The sequence below is a fragment of the Mytilus galloprovincialis genome, chromosome 7, assembly GCF_965363235.1.
Source record: "Mytilus galloprovincialis chromosome 7, xbMytGall1.hap1.1, whole genome shotgun sequence".
NCBI classification, from domain to species: Eukaryota; Metazoa; Mollusca; class Bivalvia; order Mytilida; family Mytilidae; genus Mytilus; species Mytilus galloprovincialis.
In genome coordinates, this window is record NC_134844.1 from 15,138,664 (window position 1) to 15,153,172 (window position 14,509).

Here is a 14,509-nt window from a genome sequence, read left to right on the forward strand (position 1 = left end):
TTCTTACTAACTACAAATCAGAAGTGATTTTAAGGATTGATTCATTATATATAGTACTGGTAGCATGAATAATTATATTTGGTAATGGACATTCACATGATTCAATTGACTTTTATTTTGTTGCACCTTCTTGTATCATGTTTGGATTTCTTCCATCAGTTCTGTTATGTGAACACCAAATCAGAGATGGAGATAATTACAGTATAATGATGTCATATTATTTTTCAGCTTTGTTATCCATTACAATGTTGAGGAAAGGCCTGTGGGGAATGGACCAAAGGTTGTTTTCCATAATGAGAAACAAGGACACAAATACTTAGCTGTGGTAAGTTTAGAATAGGATTTAGTTTTAGAGGGATTTGAAATGATTTCTACATACTAACATAGTATTCTGTACATCTATTTTTATGCCCCACCTACGATAGTAGAGGGGCATTATGTTTTCTGGTCTGTGCGTCCGTTCGTCCGTCCGTCTGTTCGTTCGTTCGTCCGTCTGTCCCGCTTCAGGTTAAAGTTTTTGGTCAAGGTAGTTTTTGATGAAGTTGAAGTCCAATCGACTTCAAACTTAGTATACATGTTCCCTAAGATATGATCTTTTTAATTTTAATGCCAAATTAGAGGGTTTACCCCAATTTCACGGTCCACTGAACATAGAAAATGATAGTGCGAGTGGGGCATTCGTGTACTGGGGACACATTCTTGTTTCTTCAAATTTCTAGAAGAGCCTTTTAGGAACCCCAACGTCTTTTTTTAATAATTTCTCTTCAAGCTGTACAATGGTTAATATGCAATTTCACAAAATATTTTTTAATGATTTTTCACAAAAATATTTAGAAACCCCAAATCCATGAATTTAAATCTTCAACAAATTTCAAGTTTCTATAGCGCTTTTGTGGAAACCACGATATCAAATATTCATGAAAATGCATATTCTTTTCAATTCACAAAAATTGGTATCTAGGAAAATAAATGAATCCACAGTTATGCAAGAATTATATACATTTGTAGCCTCATTTTTGAGTTTAAAATTCTAGAAAATATCTGAATATATATTGATTACGAGGAAAAAGTTTGTTATGATATTAACCACTTATGTGTTGTTACATCTTTATTTTTCAGAAAAAACCTGTTATACAGATAAAGGCTGCCTCAGCTCTAAACAGAATCATGGTGTTGATAGATAATACATTGTCATTACTTAATATGTTTGATTTAGAGGTTAGTAAAGTCTCTAAACAGAATCATGGTGTTGATAGATAATACATTGTCATTACTTAACATGTTTGATTTAGAGGTTAGTAAAGTCTCTAAACAGAATCATGGTGTTGATAGATAATACATTGTCATTACTTAACATGTTTGATTTAGAGGTTAGTAAAGTCTCTAAACAGAATCATGGTGTTGATAGATAATACATTGTCATTACTTAACATGTTTGATTTAGAGGTTAGTAAAGTCTCTAAACAGAATCATGGTGTTGATAGATAATACATTGTCATTACTTAATATGTTTGATTTAGAGGTTAGTTAAGTCTCTAAACAGAATCATGGTGTTGATAGATAATACATTGTCATTACTTAACATGTTTGATTTAGAGGTTAGTAAAGTCTCTAAACAGAATCATGGTGTTGATAGATAATACATTGTCATTACTTAATATGTTTGATTTAGAGGTTAGTTTAGTCTCTAAACAGAATCATGGTGTTGATAGATAATACATTGTCATTACTTAATATGTTTGATTTAGAGGTTAGTTAAGTCTCTAAACAGAATCATGGTGCTGATAGATAATACATTGTCATTACTTAATATGTTTTATTTAGAGGTTAGTAAAGTCTCTAAACAGAATCATGGTGTTGATAGATAATACATTGTCATTACTTAATATGTTTGATTTAGAGGTTAGTAAAGTCTCTAAACAGACCTTATGAATTGGGTAGGTAAAAATCAGGAAATTTTACAAAGAGAAAAACCATCGCTATTTGAAAGTATGCATAGGAAAAGATCATCTGTTATGTTATAGTCCTGTATACAAGCTCTCAATAGTTAACTTACAAAAACTTGAAAAAATCACTTACATCATTGTAGTTTTAAGGTCAGAAATAATTTTTGAAGTAAATTTGACAATGTTACATACTAATAAAAACAGTACTATGAATGCATAAAAGTCCTAGTTTTGTAAAATACTGTTTCCAAAATGTTAAATACTTAAGAAGAATTGTTTTTTAACGGGATATAAAAGGAAGGATAACAAAAACATGTTCTCTTCGTTCTGTAAATTTTAAGTGAAAAACTTTGTATTTCAGCCAATAATGACTGGTGCCAAAGTAAAGGGAGTTACCTACTTTTGTATAAATGAAAATCCTACAAATGGAAATCCATTCAGTATAGAGGTAGGTGTGTAGTGTAAAAATAGCGTATATTATCATAGGGCATTTTGGAGTAGGAAAAGTTCAGCAGGATTGGACCAAAAAAGGTAGAAGTCAAAGTTAGGTTTCTCACAATTTCAAGCAGCAACATCAAATATCATTAGCTACCTGTAATGTATTGTATACCACTGGTTATTTTTCATTTATAGTATTGTTTTGACTCTTGTATTAGGACTAAAAGTACATCTATATCTGGTAAATGATGTCATAAAGGTGCACATAATTGATTAACTTTTATGATGAAGGACATTACATGAAGTTGGTCAATTACTTCATAAACAAGCTTTATATTCTGATGTAAATTAATTTATATTATTCCATCTATGTTACATTAACCTTTTTTATTCTAGATATGTGTAGCATTAAAGAAGAAACAGATACAAGTTTATACAGTTACAGAAGACAAACTGGTGCATGTTAAAGATGTTCATATATCAGAACCAGCTATTTCTGTGGTAGGATTATATACTCAAGATATTAGGCTATTCCATATAAGATAATTATGTTATGTACATGTATGTTTCATTTAAATCTTATGTTTTGATTAACTGACAACACTTGTGAGGAACTCCAATATATGTTTTCCGCGGTGTAATATACAACTGCTATGACAGCATACGCTATCCATGACAATGTTAATATAACACAAATTAATCACCTCATAATATTAAGACGCTTAATATTTTGTTATATAGTTTATATCATGAAAAGTTATAGATCAAGTTAGCATTTTATTCCACTACAATGAATTTTTAACCAGTATTGTCATGCAATTGTCTCAGAATACTTGTTTTATTATAGGGAGTGGACGGAAGCTTTGTTTGTGCAGCACTTTTGTCACAGTATTGTATGATAAACTATGAGACATCACATACTCAAGATCTTTTCCCATTTGATTCAGAGCATAGTAAACCTCTCATTAAAAGAATCAGTAAGGTAAGTTCTTAGAATTCTAGTCTTTATAGTAAACATTTTATCAAAAGGATTTGCAAAATATGTGATAAATACTCATTGGTTCAAAACATATAATATACCTCTAGATCTTATGTCACAAATAACAAAATGTAAAAAATTCTTTATCTAGTAAAGATATTTCATAAACTACAAGATTGGATAAACATCTTGGATTTTATCTAGATATATCATAGACAAAACATAGGAAAACATATAAATATAAATAATAACATTAGATGTATGTTTCATTATAATACTTTATTCTGATTGGCTAACTGCACATCACGTGTTATTCCGTAAGCAGTTGCAATGCTCAATACAACTTTTCATTCATGATAACACGTGGTCCAACAATAAAGTGCACAGGTGAATTAAATAAAAAAATATATAAAATTCGTGTTTTCATGATCATAGCTAAAAAATGTAATTATAAGTATTGAATGCTTCTTTTTTTAACTTCCGCGCTTCATACAAAATGTACTTCGGTCAACGCTTTTACACCCCAATAAATTTACAAAAATAAGCATTCAATTCTTAATTAAAGTTTAAAAATGTGAAGATGTTATATTTATAAAAAAAATGTATTTTGCTCAAAAGGCACATTGAGATATGAATATGATGTATTCTTGCCATAGACTACAAGACATAACAAACATCATTTGAAAAGTGGTCAGCGACATTGATTTAAAAGAAAAAGGAAATGGTCTCGCATGTGAATTTATTAGTTAAAACAATGAAAAATGGAAAATAAAATTCCAAAGAAGAGAATGTAAATAAAACATATATTTTTTGTCTCTTTAGGAAGAATTTCTGTTAAGTGGACCAAGTGCTTTGGGGATGTTCGTAACATCTGACGGTATATCACAACGACCTCCGTTACAATGGTCAGAGAATATTGTCAGTATGACCTATGTCCATCCATACATTGTTGCCATGAATGATGAGTTCATTACAGTTCATAGGTGATATTTTAGTCATGGTCAGACTTTGTAAAACAATTTTTTTTTTTCCTCAAGGTTTTTTGTAAATCCCCTTGGTAGTAACATTACAGTTAAGACCAAATTACAATAATAGTATAAAAATAAAGAGATGTTATATAGTTGGCAACGAGAAAACTATCCACCAGAGTTCAATTGAAATGGATGTTAGCAATGATAAGCAACCGTATAGCCTTCAACAATGAGAAAAACCCATACTACATATATAGGGTTTGTATGAAATATAAAGGAATGATCAGATTTTTTCTCTCTAATGTGACCACATTATTTCATTCATAAACACCATACTTAAGGTCATCCTGAACATGCATGAAATATTTCCCACTGGACGTTAAACGACCAACAGTTGACAAATCCATATTTAAGGATTTTTACATTATTTGCTTTTTTTAAACACCATTTATTTTTATAATATACTTCTGTGATATACCCAGTATTTATGAAATAATCATTAAATTATAAAAATGCTTAAACAGAATTATTTTTTCATCAGAATTTTATATTGATCTGTGACATTGCCTTTTGTATGTAGCCATTAGTTAACTTCTTGTTACAGTATATTAGATCAACAACAAAAACAGGCTATTCCATTTCAAGGTGGTACATATTTAGGGAACTTTGACGGCAAGTTATTTGTGGCTTCAGGCAGAGAAATATATGCTTTAGTTCCTGTTGCATGGGAAAAACAGGTCAGTATCTCACAGAAATCTGTAATCTCTATTATTGTGAAACACTTATAAAATTGATCAGAAAATTACTCTTGATGTTACTCTTCTCTGTTCATTCATGTAGAATTCTGGAATAAAAAAAATGATATATTTACATTTTATTGTCAATTTCATATGTTCCTAGTATACTATTTTATGCAATATTTCATACATTTACTATCTTATAGGATGAACAAAATATTAATTATTTTATTGCAGGTTCAAGCATTATTAGGTGACAAGAGAGTCACAGAGGCATTAGATTTAGCTAAAAATGCAAATAAAGCAGGACTCACTCGGGACAAATTCTTAAAGGTAAGTTAAAACTCAAAATCATAATTCCTGTAGCCTATATACTTGTATATTCTTATACATAATAATGTGGAGGAAGATATTGTCACAATGTAAATAGAAGCTACAATTCAGAGCCCCCTGAAATTTTACGAACATTTATGTAAGCATGCTTTACTTTGTGAAGCTGTTTCCTATCCATTGCTCTTTAACCTCTTGTTAAAAAAAGTTAATAGTAGGGATATCTTTGGTGCAATTGGTCACAGTTCAACTTGATGTTTTATTGTTCTTGAATTGAATTCAAATAATGATATTCAAATTATTAAAAATGCACAATTAAAAAAAATGGTGCAAAATTTATGGAGCCAGCAATACTAAATAAACGTGATTGGATACAGTGGATAATAATATTTATCATACTAGATCTTGTCCACACAGAATCTTTTAAGAAAACTGTAATCCTCTTGTGATCATGTGAGGTATTTAATACCTGTAGAAAGCTTCTACCTAAAAAAATAATGTACATAGAAAATATCTCAATTATTCTATAGCAGTATAGTAGTTTTTGTAACAAAAATTGCAAATCATCAAATTTTTCATGAATATTGAACACCACAACACTATTGAAAAGTAAGCAATACATTTATATAAAACTTTGCCATTTAGTTAAGTACTTTATTTTGCACAATAGTCATGTTTTTGTGCAGCAATCCTATATTATTATATTGTTCAAACATCGAAAATACTTATATTATTTTGTTTTAGATATTTAAGAGATTTCAGCAACAGGCAGCTTTTATAGAATTTTCTGAAGGTCATTTAGAGGAGGCCATGGATCTGTTTAAAAATAGTCAGGTTGATGTTAGAGAGGTAATGAGAAATATGATATCAAAGATCCTTTCATTTATTTTATTATTTAGAAATAGCTTTTGGAAGCTAGTAGTTAATGGGATATTTCATTGTAGGTTGGTACTGTTTTCCTGATCATTTAAACTTAGAAAACAAGGCTTAGTTATTTTTAATTGATAAATAATTAACATGTTTATCTCAGATGAATATTAATATAAAAAAAGAAGATGTGGTATGATTGCCAATGAGACAACTCTCCACAAGAGACCAAAATGACACAGAAATTAACAACTATAGGTCACTGTACGGCCTTCAACAATGAGCAAAGCCCATACCGCATAGTCAGCTATAAAAGGCCCTGAAATGACAATGTAAAACAATACAAATGAGAAAACTAACAGCCTTATTTATGTATTAAATCTGTTTTATACTAAATTGCTTGATATTATTGCTAAAAATAACATAATGTTAAGTAATAGTATTTTAGGCTTTTTATTCTGTAATTCTGGGATTAGACGTTGTATTTTCAATATGTACTGAACCAAAACTGTTGTATGTTTGTTCGCACAATGAATAATTCAAAATGGTTAATGAAACTTTACCTTAAAATGCCTTTGGAGTACTGGAAAGAAAAGTATATGAATACTTGAAATCTGTATCAATGTTTAGCAATATAGCAAAATGATGTTTTTTTTAAATTCTTTTCTTTCTAGGTTATAAGTTTATATCCTCGCCTTTTACCGTCAAACTGTAATTTTACCCGGTCAGTGCCACCCCTTCATGAGATGGCAGATGTTAACCAGTTATCACGAGGGAAAGAAGATCTGTTAAAGGAATACAAACAGTTTCTTTGTACATACTTAGCTGATATTAAAGGCACAGGAACGGGATATAAACAGGTTAGTATAGTAGATAGGTATTAAAAACTTTTATAAATACACCCCCACCCACCCACCAAAAAAAAAAGAAGAAGAAAAAGAAAAGTATGACATTCAAACAAAGAAAAAATAGATAAACAAAAATTAATTATAAAAAAAGTATTCCTTCGAAGGCAATAAAATGTATGTAAAAAACAAAAATGTTGTGGTGTATGATAGCTGATTCAAGATATCATTGACTAAGTTGGAATGTTATAAAGGTGTGCTTTTGATACATACAGATAAAATAGGATTTCTTCAAGTTTTAACTATGTTTTTTTATCCCCTATGATATACAGTTCTTCATGGTATTTAGCTGAAGTAGCACATTTGATAGAACTGCTTGATAAGGAAAACATAAAATAGCAGCAGTCCAATTGTATCACAAGATCACAAACATAATTTATTAAACTGATTGTTACTTTAATTTCAGGAAATAGATACAGCGTTGTTAAAACTATATGCAGAGATAGACTCCCCAGAATTGATTCCCCTAATAGCAGTAGATACTGGTTGTGATTTAAAAGACTCGGTTGAGTGGTTAGAAAAATACAAACGTTATAATGCTCTAGGATTGTTATATAAAGTACATGGAGAACATGATAAAGCTCTGGCTCTCTGGGTCAAGTAAGTACAAAATTAATACAACAAATCTTTTAACAACTGTTACGAAATAGTTTAATTAATTAAACTAAGCCTTTTACCTGGACGACTAAGGTAATTGTATACAGATAATATTTAGGAATTAAAAAACAAGAAAAGAAAAAAAGGGAAGACTTAGAAAATATGAAAAATAAGGAATGTGGCTCTTGCGATTCACTTATATGTGTCATGCCTTTTGATGTGCTTTGTTTTTATTGCTTATCTATTAGTGTTGTCAAATTGTACACTTTTTCTTAACCGGTTACTCGGATAATCGTTAGACCGATTAACCGGTTAACCGGTAGTTTAAGTTGGTGTTTAAAAGCCGATTATTCTTTCCCTGTCTCTTGTTGTCTCCAAAAATAATGTGGAGTGTTTCAATTTGAAATGATTAATTATTAAAAAGAAGATGTGGTATGATTGCCAATGAGACAATTCTCCCCAAGAGACCAAAATGACACAGAAATGAACATCTATAGGTCACCGTACGACATGTTTCTTTACTTTGTTTGCTTGTTTCTTTTAGCATGTTACTCTTACTTTCACGTATTCATTGAGTACATTCACATTGGTTTGCATTTCACAATTTTGGAGTAAGCCTGGGACTACAGAGGTTGCACATTTAGATGTAGGTTTACACACTATTAGATTAAAAACTAATTAATGAAGTAATTAGTAAAATTTAATCACATTACTAATTTAAAGTTCCTGTTAAAAAGACATGTATACTAATTATGTTTCTTTAAGATCCTGCCCGAGCTCTAATCAATTTTATGTTTTTAGGATTAACAATAGCAATCAATATACTGCACAATTGATCTGTCAAACTAATTACCACGACAACATTTTTTAAATTAACATAACTATTTGTTGATTTCAATACAAATTTACATCAAATCTATCAAAATTGAAAAAATGTCTGGTTAACTGGTTAGCGTTATTGGTATTAGGTAATCGGTTGTTCGACCGGTTAACCAGTTAATTAGTTATTCGTTGACAACACAATTATCGATGTAACGCTCTGGTAAACTTAAGCAACAAACTGGAAAGCTAATAACCTTGTGATCAACAACCACTGATTAAAATATTATTTGTCAATAATACGTTTTAGATGTGTCATAAATATAAAAAACTTACTTGCAAGATTTAGTATAGTATATATGTGCGTGCATTGTTAACATGAAACTTTCAATAAACATGTTTCATATGGCTTAAATGATACCATTTTAAAGATGTTAAATTTTTTCTTTTGAAAATCAATCATGGCCTATTACAGCGGCACATCCTATCACCTTGTACATAGGGTGTATTATGCATAAGCTATATTGTATACAGTAATGATATGTTTACTTTTATAGGATATGTAATAGTGAAGTCGAAGATGAATCATTTGAAGGCATTAATTTTATAATAGAATATTTAGCTAAGTAAGTAGATTTTCTAGATACCAGAAATTAAACCTCAAAGGGGTGGTGAACAATTTGAAAACTACAATATTAAAATACAAGGTAATTTCATACCTTTGACAACAAATTTTTCCATCTCTTTACAATGTTTATTAAATAAATGATGTCAAACTCTTATTTCAAATGCACATTACAAATGCAAATTATTAGAACATTTTTTCCTCTTCAAAGAAAGTTATTTGTTGACACACACAGTAAGAGTACCGGTAATTGATAATAATGTTTTTGTATATACTGTTGCAGCCATGTACCTCAGTTTTAAGTTTGATGCCATGATATGGTAAAGTCCTTTAAAACAACATTTTATTATGCTGTGAATGATATAAATCACTGTGTTAACAGTTTTAAGTTAATCTTAAACAAATGTTTACATTATTATTTTCCAGTTTAAATGACCATGAATTAGTTTGGAAATATGTTGATTGGGTACTGTCTAAAGATCAAGAAAATGGAGTTCGAGTAAGTTTATAGTATACAAACAAGAAATAAGCAATTATAACTAAATTTGCCTCTTCTTACAAACATTTTCAACCCAGTAAGACATAATGACAAGATATTTAAAAAACAAATATACCAGTATAATAATGAAATATGTCAAAAAACCCTATACAGATCCCAGATAATTTTAGCAGATGTCTATTGGAAACTATTTTGAAATTAAAACCATTGTATGTTTTGTAGATATTTACAGACAGACCTACAACTGAGCCCCCATCAGAAAGAATGAGACCAGATACTGTGATAGACTACCTCCACCGATTCCCAATAGCTGTGATAACGTTCCTAGAATATTTAGTCTTTCAAAAGAAATTAGAGGTAGGTTTATAACATTGGAAGAAGAGACTATATTTTATCATACAGAGCTTGAGGGATTGTAAAATACAAAATTTTTGGAAGCATTAATAATCACAATAGGTCATTTCTGGATCAATTTCTCACGCCTTTATGACGTCATTTACCAGATAGAAGTTTCATGTTCTGTTGGATAGTATACAAATAATTAATGTTCCGTAAGTATATCATCGTGATTGCTGTATGACTGAGGGAAGGTGACCATCCTTTTAGAATTTAATTGTGCATTATAAAATAAAACTTTTTCACCCGTTTGCTGAACATGTATTGGAAATTTCTATGCATACATTGTTGTCACGTGGTGATGGAAGTCACATGACAGATTCGTCTGAAAACCATATCCCGGAACTGGCCTATTGTTAATTATGGACTAAAATTTTCAAATGCAAGTTCTTATTTTTGTGACACCTGTCTCACATTTATTTGCAATTATAACAACATCTTAAATGTATCTAAATTGACAGTATCTTAGTCTTGTCTAATGGAATTCCAGCATTCATTTTGCTATATTTTATTTCAGAAAGAAAAATACCATACCCATTTAGCTGTGTTATATTTAGATGCTGTACTAAAACTCATCAAAACCAATAATGTAAAGAAAGAAGAAATGGATAAGGCTAGGTATGTAAAAAACATTTAATCTCAGGCCATAACTAGTCTTGTCATGATTTTGCAGTTAGGTACTAGCTGGGCTGAAAGCCTTGCTTTGATATTCAAATGAAAATGAAGATAATTGCTATTCCTTGGCTTTTGGTTTTCTTGAAGTGGTATGGACTTAATGTCATGAATTGATACATCTCTTACCTTCTTCAATGGAAACATACACTGGTACCAAAACAGAAAGTAAAAAACACATGTGCTCCTCTTTTATTTATAAGATTGAAATATCCAGATTTATGAAATAAGAGAATAATCGTAACAGACTGGTTTAATTTCTCCATTTATGAAAAGAAAACTCCACTTAATATAGTTCCACGACTATTTGAATTTTACTTTAAAAAATTCCGGTCTTTATACTAACCCATGAAAAATCTATACTTGTCTGATTAAGCAATATATTTATTGAAGCAGTTTATTTATTTATTGCTTTTAAAAGTAGATTATGTGCGAAGGAATTTGAAATTGTGTACAAAAGAACTGTTATTTTTAGTTCCAAGGTCAGATAAATGACTTAAAGATATAAGATGTGGTATGAGTGTAAATGAGACAACTCTCCATACAGGTCACAATTTGTAAAAGTAAACCATTATAGGTCAAAGCATGTTCTTCATGTATATTTATTACATAAGCTTTAATTTATAGCTTACAAGTAAGAACACTTTTCCATAAAAAAAAGGTCAAATTTCACATTGTTAGATACTGTGTGTTATAAATATATTTATTCATAACCATATGCATGTAATATTGACTCATGGTTTGAAATGTTTATGTTTACAGATCCAAATTACGGTACATATTACAGATGTCTAATCTGTACCGTGTACAACTTATACTGGGGAAAGCTAAAGAAACAGAAATGCATGCAGAATGTGCAATATTATATGGAAAGGTAATTAAAGATCAGAATTCAGTTCTTTATTCTCTAGTCCCACAAAGTATGATTAAATTGGTTATGTGTCAAAATTAGTACAGAAATTATTTTTTACTTTAATTACTGATTAGGGTAACATAATGATCTAGGGTGGATTTAGGGGGGCTGGGCCCCATATTTTCTGGGGAAAATTGGTTGCTTATATAGGGAATCACTGAAGCATGATTAGAGCGGCCCCCTCTTTGGCAGTCAGTGGGCCCCCACTTGTGAAAATATCTGGATCCGCCACTGATGAAGAAATATTATTAAGTGATGACCATTGGTTCTGGAGAAATAAACATGAACACAAAAAAAAATCCTGATTGTTTATAAATGTTAAATATTAAATGAATGAGAACTAGATGTTGTATAATTGCCAATGCAAAAACTTTTCACAAAAGCCCTAAATTTCAAGGATTTACACAATTGTACATCACTGTACTGGCTTCAACATTGTGTATATGTGATGCACTTTACACAAAACCACACTATTGTTTTCAAATGTTTAGACATTTATTTTGTTCAGTTCATTACAGTGATTTTGTCATAATTTGCTATCAAACCAGACCTGATCTAAAAACATTTCTTTTTTAATGGTAATAAATTGTTGGATTGCTGTTTCCTTTTAATATATCATTTTATTTACATTTAATTAAAATGACATTAATCTGTTTTCATTTACAGTTAGAAGAACATGACAAAGCCTTAAGGATACTTGTACATAAATTAAAAGATTTTGGTGCTGCTGAAAACTACTGTCTAGTCAACTCTCATGGCAAAGATTCTTCATTTCGTAAACGATTGTTCCACATCTTACTTAGTGTTTACTTAGATCCATCAAATGAGTAAGTAATCAACTCTCACGGCAAAGATTCTTCATTTTGTAAACAATTATTTCACATCTTACTTAGTGTATACTTAGATCCATCAAATGAGTAAGTAGTCAACTCATACGGCAAAGATTCTTCATTTTGTAAACGATTATTTCACATCTTACTTAGTGTATACTTAGATCCATCAAATGAGTAAGTAATCAACTCTCACGGCAAAGATTCTTCATTTTGTAAACGATTATTTCACATCTTACATAGTGTATACTTAGATCCATCAAATGAGTAAGTAATCAACTCTCACGGCAAAGATTCTTCATTTCGTAAACAATTATTTCACATCTTACTTAGTGTATAGTTAGATCCATCAAATGAGTAAGTAATCAACTCTCACGGCAAAGATTCTTCATTTCGTAAACAATTATTTCACATCTTACTTAGTGTATCCTTAGATCCATCAAATGAGTAAGTAGTCAACTCTCATGACAAAGATTCTTCATTTTGTAAACGATTATTCCACATCTTACTTAGTGTATACTTAAATCCATCAAATGAGTAAGTAATCAACTCTCACGGCAAAGATTCTTCATTTCGTAAACAATTATTTCACATCTTACTTAGTGTATACTTAGATCCATCAAATGAGTAAGTAATCAACTCTCACGGCAAAGATTCTTCATTTCGTAAACGATTATTTTACATCTTACATAGTGTATACTTAGATCCATCAAATGAGTAAGTAATCAACTCTCACGGCAAAGATTCTTCATTTCGTAAACAATTATTTCACATCTTACTTCTCTCATGGCAAAGATTCTTCATTTTGTAAACGATTATTCCACATCTTACCTAGTGTATACTTAGATCCATCAAATGAGTAAGTAATCAACTCTCACGGCAAAGATTCTTCATTTTGTAAACGATTATTTCACATCTTACTTAGTGTATACTTAGATCCATCAAATGAGTAAGTAATCAACTCTCACGGCAAAGATTCTTCATTTTGTAAACGATTATTTCACATCTTACTTAGTGTATACTTAGATCCATCAAATGAGTAAGTAATCAACTCTCATGGCAAAGATTCTTCATTTCGTAAACAATTATTTCACATCTTACTTAGTGTATACTTAGATCCATCAAATGAGTAAGTAGTCAACTCTCACGGCAAAGATTCTTCTTTTCGTAAACGATTATTTCACATCTTACTTAGTGTATACTTAGATCCATCAAATGAGTAAGTAGTCAACTCATACGGCAAAGATTCTTCATTTCGTAAACGATTATTTCACATCTTACTTAGTGTATACTTAGATCCTTCAAATGAGTAAGTCATTTAAAGATGTGTGTTACTCTGTATTGAAATAACAAGCTTTTTAAAAGGCTGTTATGAATTGATAGTATATAGATAAAGGAACTTAAAAAGCTTTTGAAAATTTGGCAGAAAATAAATCTCTGTAGACTTTTTATAGATATAGGAAGATGTGGTGTGAGTGCCAATGAGACAACTCTCCATACAAATAACAATTTAAAAAGTAAACCATTATAGGTTAAAGTACGGCCTTCAACACAGAGCCTTGGCTCACACTGAACAACAAGCTATAAAGGGCCCCAAAATTACTAGTGTAAAACCATTCAAACAGGAAAACCAACGGTCTAATCTATATAAACCAAACGAGAAACGAGAAACACGTATATATTACATAAACAAACGACAACTACTGTACATCAGATTCCTGACTTAGGACAGGTGCAAACATTTGCAGCGGGATTAAACGTTTTAATGGATCCAAACCTTCTCCCTTTTTCTGAAACAATAGCATAACATCACAACAAAGAAAAACATACGATAAAATATCAATTGGCAGACTTAACGCAATCAAAAAACGTATGATTAAACAACGAACGAATAAATTTGATCTTCGATATCTGAATACAAATGCACAGTTAATTAAATATTAGAGACAAACATTCATGACCAAAAAGCATACATTTAGCATTAT

At 30.3% G+C, this 14,509-nt stretch overlaps 1 protein-coding gene across 1 annotated transcript in view; it reads left to right on the forward strand.

The window, feature by feature from the left end:
* The window catches only part of LOC143082399 (transforming growth factor-beta receptor-associated protein 1-like), a 65,325-nt gene that overhangs the window by 13,288 nt on the left and 37,528 nt on the right, over positions 1-14,509 (forward strand). The window contains exons 3-19 of the mRNA XM_076258049.1: positions 229-325; positions 1,120-1,218; positions 2,308-2,394; positions 2,781-2,885; positions 3,232-3,366; positions 4,186-4,346; positions 4,939-5,071; positions 5,309-5,404; positions 6,146-6,250; positions 6,943-7,128; positions 7,580-7,773; positions 9,147-9,215; positions 9,641-9,713; positions 9,936-10,070; positions 10,627-10,727; positions 11,544-11,655; positions 12,361-12,521. Coding sequence (XP_076114164.1) covers positions 229-325; positions 1,120-1,218; positions 2,308-2,394; positions 2,781-2,885; positions 3,232-3,366; positions 4,186-4,346; positions 4,939-5,071; positions 5,309-5,404; positions 6,146-6,250; positions 6,943-7,128; positions 7,580-7,773; positions 9,147-9,215; positions 9,641-9,713; positions 9,936-10,070; positions 10,627-10,727; positions 11,544-11,655; positions 12,361-12,521 — 2,049 coding nt within the window. The remainder of the gene's footprint in view (positions 1-228; positions 326-1,119; positions 1,219-2,307; positions 2,395-2,780; positions 2,886-3,231; positions 3,367-4,185; positions 4,347-4,938; positions 5,072-5,308; positions 5,405-6,145; positions 6,251-6,942; positions 7,129-7,579; positions 7,774-9,146; positions 9,216-9,640; positions 9,714-9,935; positions 10,071-10,626; positions 10,728-11,543; positions 11,656-12,360; positions 12,522-14,509) is intronic.